At 40.2% G+C, this 13,214-nt stretch overlaps 1 protein-coding gene across 2 annotated transcripts in view; it reads left to right on the top strand.

Annotated features, from left to right (window-relative positions):
- The window catches only part of plrg1 (pleiotropic regulator 1), a 32,309-nt gene extending 27,615 nt beyond the window's left edge, over positions 1-4,694 (top strand). The window contains exons 14-15 of one of the 2 annotated variants that reach the window (XM_052032572.1): positions 808-1,001; positions 4,230-4,694. In XM_052032572.1, coding sequence (XP_051888532.1) covers positions 808-1,001; positions 4,230-4,289 — 254 coding nt within the window. In that variant the 3' untranslated portion in view covers positions 4,290-4,694. The remainder of the gene's footprint in view (positions 1-807; positions 1,002-4,229) is intronic. The other variant, XM_052032582.1, reaches the window with a different exon arrangement.
- The last annotated feature ends 8,520 nt before the right edge of the window (positions 4,695-13,214 follow it).

Below are 13,214 nucleotides of genomic sequence, written 5' to 3'. Positions count from 1 at the left end.
AAAATGGGATTAATGTAGGATTAATGTAAATGATCAGCACAGACTTGATGGGCTGAAGAGCTGTTTCTGTGCTCTACGACTCTGACTCTATAAATTAAACTTTGGTATCGTGGTTAAGTGCACAAAACTGTCCCATGAAATGTGTGGTTGTGATGAATTACAGGAGTTCCCAAAGGACGGATGACCTGATTTACAGAAATTGGATTTATGCAAATTTTCCCCAGACACTTTTAATGCACTTTTCAAGATAGTAATACTATATCTTGTGGCATTCATTAATGAGTGGATACAGTATACAGTATCAGTTTAATTATGGGTAGTATTGGGGTGACTATGCAATGAAATTAAAGACTTATAACAAGTGTATGTAGAGTGATACGGTACGGGAATACGGATGTTTCTGACATGGAAAAATTGGCTTACAAACAGTTCTAAGGAACGGTAACCCTTGTGTAACCCAGGGGCTGCCTGTATATAGAAATTGCTCAATATCTGCTCTGTAATTGAAATTAGCATGATCAGATCTTTTCCATTATCTGGTATCTTAATGTGGATGCATTTGGATCACAATTATATTAATTTACAGTTATATCTGTTTAAATAACTTTCAAAAGCAAAGTGTTGACGTTTGCAATATTTTAAGGATGTTTTTCCAAAAACGCATGATGCAGAATGTTACCAGTTACCACACAGGAATTGTACCACACTGAGCAAAATAGTGTAAATGACAAAAAATGTTGCACATCCTTGTATTTTTACATGTAGCTACGTGCCAAGTAAATTTTTACTTTCAATTTGTATCAACAGCTGACAATGGCACTATGCACCTTTGGGATTGGAGAACTGGGTACAACTTCCAGCGAATACATGCTGCTGTGCAGCCAGGTTCCTTGGACAGTGAATCTGGGATTTTCGCATGCACCTTTGACCAGTCAGAAAGCAGATTACTCACAGCAGAAGCTGATAAAACAATCAAAGTCTACAAGGAAGATGACATGGCTGTATGTATTAATGTATATTTTTTTCCTATAAGGACTAGCAATATCAAAGTTTTGTGGCTGGCTTTTTTCCTGTTTTTATCAATAGGTGTGTTTTTGTCCAAATTAAAACCAAATTACTGGAAAAGAATCTGCTTTATCTCCTAGCTATAAATCTTATTCCAATTTGTTTTGAGTACAGAATAAAACTGCAAGCAGTCCCTGTGTTTATGGCCATTCGGGTAACAAAGATTTGCCCTTATGGAATTCACAAATCACTACCCAAAAATTTTGAGATATGGAATAAAATTAACTGTGGGGGAAAAAAATGCAAATAAACACAGAATTCTTTTCCACTCACATTACTTGACGCATGAGCAGATAATGCGGCTTTGTTACGGTATTATTATGGTATAGGGTAAAATTACGGTACCAACCATTTTCTAGGAATGCAGCCCCCCTCTCCGTAATTCGGGGATTGCCTGTACCCCTGACTCCAAATCAGCAATATGGCTAAAACTTTCCATCAACCTGTTTTCCATCCAAAAGTGTTCAATGCTGCATAACTAAAAGGGTACTAATCTATTGCAGTAAAATTGCTTGCACAGATATGTACAAAAATTTCTGAAAATAGTATCTGGATTATATATTCCAGGAATGTAAGGCTTCTTAACTCATTTTTGAATACAAGTTTAACAAATCATCAATCCATAGTGTGCGCTACTTGGACATAAATTTTATCCCTCACATGCTGTAATGATTTCCTTGTGCTCTGCTCCTATTTCCCAAATAAAAGTGCAGGCCAGTGATTAATTTTTAGGCAGTTTCATTCTTAAACTAAATATGAAGAGTTGCCTTCAATGTTGACATGTGCTTGAGATGTTTAAATTCCTTCCCAAATAGAACATAGAAAAACTACAGCACAATTCAGGCCCTTAGGCCCACAAAGCTGTGCCGAACATGTCCCTACCCTTTGATCCCAATAAATGTGAATTTGTAAGGAACTTTAATATTAGGGTGAAGATGAAAGTTTTTTAATGTAACTGTGGAAAATTTTAGTGGATCAGCCACATAATAAAGCAATATTTTGACTCATCATTTTAACATATTGTGCACCATATTGTGCAATTGTGGATCACGTTTGTCCATTTAAGTATTCAGAAATTGTTCAAACAGCATATCTGATTATTTCTAAAATGTAAAGGAAATATGTGGTTCTGACCTTGTAAGATATTCTGATTGCATTTTAAGGATTAATGTTACAATAAAAATGTTAGATTTGTAGCGGCTGCTACCGCGATGTGAAAGCAAGACACTAGTCGGTGGGCTGCAGAACAAAAACTGATTTATTTTCCCGCCTTGCGTGGGCCTTTTAAGAGGAATGGTTCCTGCCCACCAAAAACAGAAATGATGTATGCGCTATGTCATCAAACTTCTCCCGCGCACGGGTTCCCCGCATCGCTCGGGGAAGACTAAGGCCCAACACCAACTTGGGCCTCGCCGCTCCGACGACGCGCGACCCGACCGCCGAGCCGGTTCACTTGCTCGGATGGTGAGTCGCTACAGATTGTCCTAAAGTCAGGTGTAATTGGACAGCTAGTAAGTTACTAGACTAGCAATCTAGAGACCAGATCCCATTGTAGTAGCTGTAGAATTTAAATTTGTTTCTTAATCTGGAATTAAAAACTCAAATATTAATAATAATGAATATGAAACAGACTATCATTAAAAATCCATATGGTTCCCTAGTGCTGTTCAGGGGATGTAATCTGGCATTCTTAACCAGATCTGGTGTATATAGAACATAGAACAGTACAGCATGGGAACAGGCCCTTTTGCCCATGTGTCTGTGTCGATCATGATGCCAAATTAAACAAATCCCATTTGCCTGCACGTGGTTAATATCCCTCCATCCCCTGCCTGATCAAGTTCCTGTTGAAATGTCCTCTGAAATGGCCTAGCAGTCTGCTCAGTTCAGGGGCATTTAGGGATGGGCAATTAATGCTGCCTTGCAAAAAAATTTAAGTACGTGCAATAGGCAGAGCAGACTTGGGCACGTGAAGGAGGATTGGAAGACTAAGTTGCATCTATTTTAATCCTAGGACCTTAATCCTAGGACCTTGACTGGTAGGGTAGAAGAACTTTAGAGTGTTGATGCACACATGGAAAAACAATATTGTTGCAATCATAGATATATGTTTAAAAGAAGGGCAAGGCTATTGAAGCTTCGGGCATGATAGGAGTGGAAGTAAAAGAGGAGGGGTTTTGCAGAATTGATTAAGGAAACCATCAAGGCAGTAATGAGGGAGGATGTCCTCGAAGGTTCTTCAAATGAGGCCATATAGATAGAACTTGGGAACCTAAAGGGGGCATTTGCTGAGGGTAGACTGTAGGCTTCCTGATAATCAGCAGGAAATAGAGACGCAGATATAGAGGGCATGGGAGGTCAGGATTGAATCCTGGTTCCTGGAGCTGTGAGGCAGCAGCTCTATCAGCTGCCCTAGTATATGAATACAAAGATGGAAATTTTAAACTTGAGGTATTGCTGGATCAGGAGCCAGCAGACTGATTAGTGAAAGATGTGGGGCAGGATATGGGCAGGTGAATGAATAGAAGTTTAGTAGGGTCCATGAGCAAAAACCCTGATTTTGGTCTTCCTGGTATTTAATGTGGGGAAACTTCAATACATCGTGTATCAGATATGAAATAATAATGACTATTCAGACACTGATAGATGGTGAGATGGAGCTGGGTGTTTTCAGAATACCTGTGAAATCTCAAATGTGTATAAATAATGTCATCAAGGGGTAAAGTGACCAGGTATAGATCCTTGGGAGAATGCAGAGGTAATGGAATAGGAAGAAAAGTGTCTCCAAAATTCTAAGTGTGGATAGACAGATTACTCATTACTGAATCCCAAGGAAATTAAATTTTAATAATGTGCAGAAAGAAAAATTTAGCAAATTTAGAGTAACAATTGCAAAAGGTTGGAGAATTATCTAACTCATTCAGCAATGTGGCATAAAATGACCGTTAAACTAAGTAATGATTGGAATGTAGCATGTTAACATAATTGTTCATGAATCTGTTGTTTTATTTTCAATCTGTCATTGTTAAATTGGGCAAGCCACAATGTAATCTGTAATGTTGCATTTTGGGAGGAAAATCTTAATTTGCAAAGTTTTTTAACTAGAGGATTTTTTTGCTAAGTTTATTCTGGCAGAGTAATATTTTGTATTTTTTTAATCCTAGACCGAAGAGACTCATCCTGTCAACTGGAAACCAGAAATCATCAAAAGGAAGAGATTCTAAGTGACTTTCACTTGTGGCATACTAGTTGTTATGAATTGTATTTTAATACTTAAAAATTTCTTCTTTCCTTTGGGTTGTCTGCTGTACTTGCCCCCTGCCCTGCTCCTTTCAAGTGCTAAGAAGATCACATTTCTCTTGGACCACCACCGGTGTCACTTTCTAATTTGTTGCCAGTAGAATGGCTAAATAGGTTTTGTTTTAATTTTCTATTGTGCAATTTCCCTGCATGGCACTATCATAAAATAGTATCCTTTTAATTCATGACATAATATTAATGTGGTCTTCCTGTGGCACTATTTTTTTTAACTTCATTTCTTGTAGTTTTGTTTCCAACTGGCTGGAAATGTTTCAGATGTAGTTTATCTCAGTTATACATTGCATTCCCACAATAAATTGTACAAATCTGTGACAATGATGCAGATAGTGAGGTAATGAGATAGCAGATGAGGTAGTTCATCAAAATCTTTTTCCTTTGGTAGGGGTATAGAAAAAAGATATATAGTTTTAAGGTGAGAGCTAGAAGATTTAAACATAGAAACATAGAAAACCTGCAGCACAATTCAGGCCCTTCGGCCCACAAAGTTGTGCCGAACATGTCCCTACCTTAGAAATTACAAGCCCTCTTACCCATAGCCCTCTATTTTTCTAAGCTCCATGTGCCTATCCAAAAGTCTCTTAAAAGACCCTATTGTATCCACCTCCACCACCATTGCCGGCAGCCCATTCCACGCACTCACCACTCTCTGAGTAATAAAACTTACCCCTGACATCTCCTCTCTACCTATTCCCCAGCACCTTAAACCTGTGTCCTCTTGTGGCAACCATTTCAGCCCTGGGAAAAAGCCTCTGACTATCCACACAATCAATGCCCCTCATCATCTTATACACCTCTATCAGGTCACCCCTCATCCTCCGTCGCTCCAAGGAGAAAAGGCCGAGTTCACTCAACCTGTTTTTATAAGGCATGCTCCCCAATCCAGGCAACATCCTTGTAAATCTCCTCTGCACCCTTAAAGGGATCGTAAGGGTAGTTTTTCCCCCCCCCCCCCCCCACAGAAAATGCACTGCTAGAAGAGGTGCTAGAATCAGATATAATTACTACGTTTAAGAAGCATTTAGATGGATGCTTAAGTTCAAGTTACTTTATTATCATTCACCCATATGCTATAAAAACACAGAGGAACGAAATGTCGTTTCCCCCAGACTCTCACAACAGAGGACATACATAAAACAGAAGACATACAATAAACAGACAAAATTGTTTAAGTACAAATAGTGCAAAAAACGGTATACAGAATACAAATTTAGTGCAGAGTTAGCACAAAACCGAGCTGGACGAAAAAAACACAGAACTCAGTGTGTTACACTAATTGTATAAACATGTTCAGCAGCAGCCAAAGTTCTTATACGCCGTTGTGCAAACTGGGACTTTTGACACAGCACTTGTCTGAAACTGTCTCCAGGGTATTCAGGAGCCTGACAGCCTGGGGGAGAAAACTGTTGTACAGTCTAGTAGTTCTGGCCTGGATGCTCCAGTACCACTTGCCAGACGGTAGTGGGACAAATAGGTCATGGGAGGGATGAGAAGGGTCATCTATGATTATGCAGACCTTGCGTGTGCATCATGTGTTGTAGATAGCCAGGGAAGAGGTACTCCAATGATCTTTCCAGCTGTACTCGCAATTCTCTGCAAAGACTTACAGTCAGAGATGTTACAGTTAACGTACCAGGCAGAGATGCAGCTGGTCAGGACACTCGATGGTACCCCTATAGAATGTGGTGAGGGTGGGGGAGGGCAGGTTTGCTCTCTTCAGCTGCCGTAAAAAGTGGAGATGCTCCTGTGCCGCCTTGGCAAGGGAGGCGATGTTGGTTGACCAGGACAGGTCGTCTGCTATATGTATTCCCAAGAACTTATAACAGCTGACTCCCTGTACATTGATGCACAGGGGTGAGTGGTCAGCCTGGGCCTTTCTAAAATCCACAATCATCTCCCTTGTTTTGTCCACGTTCCACCAATCCACCAGCCTCGCCACCTCTCTCTCAGCAAACTTGATGATATGGTTGGAACTGGAGTTGGCAGAACAGTCATGGGTGAACAGCAGTGGACTAAGCACGCAGTCCTGGGGGGCTCCAGTGCTCAGCCTGGTGATGTTTGAGGTGGTATTTCCAATGCGAACTGACTGTGGCCTTTCGTAGAGGAAGTCCAGAATCCAGTTGCAGGTGGAGGTGCTAAGGCCCTGTAGGTGTAGCTTCCTTATGAGGTTCTGTGGCATAATAGTGTTAAAGGCAGAGCTGAAGTCTATGAAGAGCATCCTAACGTGTCCTTTTGATCTAGGTGAGACAAGGCCAGGTGGAGGGCAAAGGACACTGCATCTTCAGTTGACTGATTGGGGCGGTATGCAAACTGAAGAGGATCTAGTGAAGGAGGGAGAATGGATTTGATGTGTTGCAGGACTAACCTCTCAAAGCACTTCATGATGGTTGGTGTTAGTGCCACGGGGCGATAGTAATTTAGATAGGTTACAGGTGTCTTTTTAGGCACTGGTATGATGGTGGTAGATTTGAAACATACAGGGACAACTGCCTGGCTCAAAGAGATATTAAAGATGTTGGTGAGTACATCTGCCAGCTGGTCTGTGCAGTCCCTGAGCATACGGCCAGGTATGTTATCAGGTCCCGCTGATTTCTGAGGGTCAACCCTGGATAATATCTTCCTCACACCAGCTGAGGACAGGCAAAGTACCTGGTCATTGAGCGGTGGAGGTCTTGCTCACAGGTTCGTTGTTAAGTGCATCAAACCGAGCATAAAAGTCGTTCAGCGCATCTGGGGGGGGGGGGGGGGTGTCATCGTCGCAAGTGCGAGGTGTGGGCTTGTAGTCTGTGATAGCCTGGATGCCCTGCCACAGACATCTTGTGTCCTTGGTATCAGAGAAGTAGTCTGCGATCTTCTGGGCATAACTCCTCTGCCTCCCTGATGCTGCAAGACAGGTTAGCCCTCGCTGTCCTGAGGGCTGCCACATCACCTGACCTGAAGGCAACATCTCGGGTTTTCAAACAGTTGATGTATCTCAGCTGTCAGCCATGGCATGTGTGGTGATGCACTTGTTGATGTAGCCAGTCACCACAGCTGCATATTCCTCCAAGTTGATGGTATGGTCATAGGTGGCTGCTTCTCTAAACATACTCCAGTCTGTGTTTTCAAAGCAGTCCTGTATGGCTGACATTGCATTCACAGGCCACATTCTTATCTGCTTCCGAAATGGTTTGTAGCATCTATGTTGGGATTAGCATAACAGAGACGTGGTCTGAGTAGCCAAGATGGGGGCAGGGGACAACTCTGTATGCATTCTTGATATTTATGATACCAAATCCAATGTATTCTCTCCCTGGGTTGCAAAGTTAACATGTTGGAAAAATTTTGGAAGCACTGATTTTTAAGTTAGCGTGGTTAAAATCCCCAGTGACAATGAAACAGCCATCGGGGTGAGCCGTCTGAAGTTTGCTTATCGCTCTGCAAAGTTCACACAGTGCTTCCCTGGCATTAGCACCTGGGGTCATGTACACAGCCGCAATAACAATGGCTGTGAAATCCCTCGGCAGATAGTATGGCCGGCATTTAACTATGGCAAACTCCACTAATGGTGAACAGTGCTTCGAGACCAGCACAGCGTTATTGCACCATTCATTATATAAACACACAAACCACCTCTGCGGGTCTGGCGGGACACTGATGCAGACGTGCAATAGAATGAAACAGTCTTAATGTGGGCAAATGGGATTAGTGTAGATGAGCCAATAGGTGGAAATGGAAATGGGCTGAAGGGTTCATTTCTGTGCTGTACAACTGTGACTCTATAACATTATAACTAAAGAGCAGAGAGCCCAGGATATGGCAAAGCTATGTGGTCAGTAACAACACTGGCACCCACCCAACAGTATGGAATATAGAAAATTACCCACGTATGTCCTACTAACAAAAAGCAGGGCAAATACTGCCCCATTAGCCAGCTTTCAGATATCATGATGGCAGTCCTCATGGCAATGTCTTCGGCTCAACCATTTTCAGCTGTTTTCCTTCTATCATAAGATCAAAAGTAGGAATGTTTGCTGATCGTTACACAATGTTCAATTCTATCTGCAACTCCTCAGATAATCCAATGCGCTGCCAGATAAACAGATAAACTCCTCAGATAAACTGCTTTTATTTCAATGCAAGAGACTTAACAGGTAAAGCGGATGAACTCGGTGTGGATTAGCTCTGGGAAATAATTGCCATAACAGAAACATGGCTAAGAGAAGGGCAGGACTGGCAGCTTGATGCCCCGGGATAGGGGTGCTGATTGAGAGCAGCTTCTGTCAGGCAAGTCCACGTTGTTTCAAGAACAGCTGATCAAAGTTCAGGATCGGCATGTTCTGGTAAGGAGTAAGGATGGTGTGGTAAGGGAACCTTGGATGACCTGAGAGGTCCTACATAAGGTTTAGGAAGCTAAAATCAAACTGGGCCCTTGTGGAAAATAAAGATAGAGGGAAAGTACTCAAGCAGGTGATTAGGAACCATAGAACAATACAGCACAATACAGGCCCTTTGGCCCACCATGTTGTGCTGACCTTCAAACCACGCCTAAGACTGACTAACCCCTTCCTCCCACATATCCCTCTATTTTAAACTCCTCCATGTGCTTATCTAGCAATCTCTTGAACTTGACCGATGTATCAGCCTCCACCAACACCTCAGGCAGCGCATTCCATGCACCAACCACTCTTTGGGTGGAAAAACCTCCCTCTGACATCTCCCTTGAACTTCCCATCCATTACTTTAAAGCCATGCCCTCTCGTATTGAGCATTGGTGCCCTCGGAAAGAGGCGCTGGCTGTCCACTCTATCTATTCCTCTTAATATTTTGTATACCTCTGTCATGTCTCCTCTCATCCTCCTCCTCTCCAATGAGTAAAGCCCTAGCTCCCTTAGTCTCTCCTCTTCAATCCAGGCAGCATCCTGGAAGGCCAAAAGAGGCCATGAAATGTCCTTGGTGTGAAGGATCAAGGAGAATACCAAGGCATTTTATACTTAGATTAAAAAAGGGAGGATAATTAAAGAGAGAGTAGGATAAAGGAGATAAAGTAGGATATAACTCAGCAAACAAGGGAATTTGTGCTTGAGAGCACGTGGCTGAGGTACTAAATGAGTACTTTGTTTTGATATTTACCAAAGAGAAGGATTTGTAGGATAGTGAAAACAACGTGTGGCTTGCTAATATGCTGGAACGTTTTGCGATTAAGGAGGAGGTAGTGCTGGGTCTTCTGAGAAGCATTAAGGTGGATTAAGCATTAAGGGCCTGATGGCATACATCCCAGAATATTGAAAGAAGCAAGTGAGGAGATTGCCGTGGCTTTGACAAAGATCTTTGTGTCCTCACTAGCAACAGGCAAGGTTCTGGAGGACTGGAGAGTAGCATTTGTGCTGTTGTTCAAGAAGGGAAATGGGGATAATCCAGGTAATTATAGGCCAGTGAGAATCATGTCAGTGGTAGGGAAGCTATTGGAGAGGACACTGAGGGATAGGATTTATGCATATTTGGAAGGCTTGGCCTGCTTAGGGTCAGTCAGCATGGCTTTGTGTGGGGCAAGTCATGCCTTACAAACTGGATTGAGTTTTTGAGGAGGTGACAAAGGTGCTTGATCAGGGTAAGGGAGTGGATGCTATCTACATGGACTTTAGTAAGGCATTTGATAAGGTCCCTCATGGTAGGTTGATTCAGAAGATAAAGATGCATGGCATCCAGGGTAAATAGCAAGTTTGGGTTTGAAACTGGCTTGCCCTTAAAAGACAGAGCAGGGGTAAAAGGCTGTTATTCTGGCCGGAGGTTCCACAAGGAGGTTCCACAACCATTGTGATATATTACAATGACTTGGAAAAAATGTAGATGGTAATTCTCTTGGTGGCACTATATGGAGTAGATCACATCTTGGCACTGCTCCACTCCCTTTTTAATTTTTTTCCACCACCCTTTTATTGTTTATGTTACAGTATTAATAATATTTTTATAATACTTTTATATGCTTGGATTTTGATTTTTAACCACTGGAAATGTCTACCAGAGGGCAAAAAGCAGCAGCTGAAAGCAAGGGGTCTGGCAAATCTCAACTCACTTTGGAAGCTATATCAAAACTCCTGGATGAAAAATTCGATCAAAGATTTTCCACCTTGGAAGTGTTGTTAAAGGAGATTGAAGGTAGATTAACAGCACTTAAACAGGAAAATGTTAAGCAACAGAAACTGATTTCTGAACTGGATGAAGCTGGCAGACAGAGGGATTGTAGATTGAACTTGTTGGAAAAGAAATTAACTTTGACCACTCAAGCACTTGAACAGTACAGACAAGATTATTGATTTAGAAAGTTGAAGTTGGAGGAAAAAGCTGTGGATAATTGATCTCTGTAAAAACATCGAAAATGGTAATCCTATTGAATTCTTTTCCAAATTTTTGATAGATGTGGTTTTTTTCTGCCCACCCTATACTTGACCATGCTCATCAAGCTTTAAGACCCAAACCTCCCGAAGAGCAAAAAGCACGACCAGTAATATTGCGATTCCACTATGTGAATACTAAAGAGCATTTAATTCAAATTGCTCATCATAAAGGAACTATCCAACACAAAGATCTTAAGTTTCGTCTGGTTGAAGATTACAGTCCAGAAATTATGAAAGAGAGGTTGCTTTTTAAACTGATCATGTCACAGCTGTATCAATGGAAATTTCAAGCTGCATTGTTATTTCCAGCCTGCTTAAGGGTTGTTCTCCCTGACAAATCACATAAATGGTTTGGATCTGTGGATGAAGCTAAAAAGTTTCTTGACGATCAACTTTCAACTTCAGATGGCCAATAAATGTACTATTCTTTTATTTTTTATATTTAATCGGTCTACAAGTCAATAACTAGTTCATGGATCTGAACTTTTTAAGTCCGGAGATTTTTGCCCTTGGTTAACACTATCGTGCCTGGTTCTGGAATATGGATATTTATCATGCTTCTATATTATAATTCCTTTTTCCTTTTATTATTTTATTTCCTTATTTTTATTTTTTTTATTTTTGAAATAATTAAGAATCTGACTTGGTGATTTTTTTTTCTTTGAATTTTGTATTTTTTTCCTTTGACTGTATTTTTCAAAATATCTCCTTTCAGAATTTCTAACTGTGTAGAATTTTCAATAAGTTGTTTTCTCTCTATATGGTTATATATCTGGAATGTTTATGGTACTTCTAGCTCAATGTTTTGACTAATGGTGTTGTTTTGCATTCCTTTTAATTTGGAGATTTGCCATCAAGAGAGATGGGGTTAAGGGAATTTGTAGTTAGCTTTCTGGCTGTCTATTGGCCAGTTTTTGGGCTTTTGTGGGTGGGGTTGGGGCTATTCTTAGTTTAGTTTTTTTCTTTCTAGGCTGATCTAAAACTACAAATATGTCTGAATTGTCATAACATCCGGCTCCCCTTTGAACTTTTTCCCCTCTTCCTGATTAATGATTCTCCTGTGCAGCAAGGTTAACCCTTTACATACCATATGTTTTATTCAAGTAAAATGGATAGTATTATTAACTTTGTCTCATGGAATACGAATGGTTTAAATCATCCAATTAAACGGAGGAAGATTTTTAAAGTTTTCCATAGATTGAATGCTCAGATTATTTTTGCTCAGGAGACTCATATTAGGAAGGAGGATAATTAGCATTTTTTAGGCTTTGGAAAGGTCAACAATTCCACTCTAATTCACAAGCCAAGGTGAAAGGAGTTTCTATTTTTATAGACTCCTCGATTTCATTTGTTCACTATGAAACAATTTCAGACCTGAACAGTAGATTTTTTTTTTACTAATTACTGGTTTACTTCATAACAAAAAAAGTTGTTATGGTTAACGTTTATGCACCTAATGCTGACTATCCCGACTTCTTTCAACATTTATTTGCATCTCTTCCTAACTTAAACGAATATACGTTGATTATGGGTGGAGATTTCAACCATTGTTTGAAACCTTCGATGGATAGATTCGCATCTAATCAGGTACTTCCAAACAAATCTGCTATCTTTATCAAATCCTTTTTAGTTGATTCCGGAATTTTAGAAGTTTGGAAGTTTCTGCAATCCAACGATAGAGTTTTCATTCTTTTCTCATGTTTATCACAATTACTCTAGAATTGATTATTTCTTTATTGACTCTCGATTAGCTCCATCTGTTATTGATTGTAAGTATGATGCAATCGCAGTTTCCGATCATGCGCTCTTGAAACTATCAATCAAATTAGCTGACGTAATTTCTGGTGCCAGGCAATGGTTCAATTCTTCTCTGCTTCAGGATTTAAACTTTGTTAATTTTACTAAAGAACAGATTGCCTTTTTCTTTTCAACTAACTTTACAGAAGAAATTTCCAGTGGGATATTATGGGATACCTTTAAAGCGTATATCCGTGGTCAAATTATTTCATATTCTGCTGGATTGAAAAAAATGAACTAATAATGAACTATGTATATTGGTTGATAAGATAAAAGAAATTGATAAAAAATACTCTGTTGCTCCTAATTTGGAGCTTTATAAAAAGAGAAGTGAACTTCAATTGCAACAAAGTTTGTTATTAACATCCCCAATTGAAAATCAATTACTCAAAACTAAGAGTCAGTTTTATATACGTGGTGATAAATTTCGTAAATTATTGGCCAACCAACTGAAAGCAGCTTTGGCTAAACGTCAGATTATTAAAGTTCGTAAATGAGATGGTAATTTGACGGTTGACCATAACCAAATTAATAAATCTCTTCAAGAATTTTATTCCTCTTTACACCAATCAGAATTTCCTGAGGATTCCACCTTAATGCACGAATTTTTAAAGAAATTGAGTATTCTGAAATTACCACTTAACGAACGTTTAACAT

This window comes from Pristis pectinata, chromosome 2, assembly GCF_009764475.1.
Source record: "Pristis pectinata isolate sPriPec2 chromosome 2, sPriPec2.1.pri, whole genome shotgun sequence".
Lineage (NCBI taxonomy): Eukaryota > Metazoa > Chordata > Chondrichthyes > Rhinopristiformes > Pristidae > Pristis > Pristis pectinata.
Note: the sequence above shows the minus strand (reverse complement) of the source record. Positions and strands in the feature narration are given on the sequence as shown.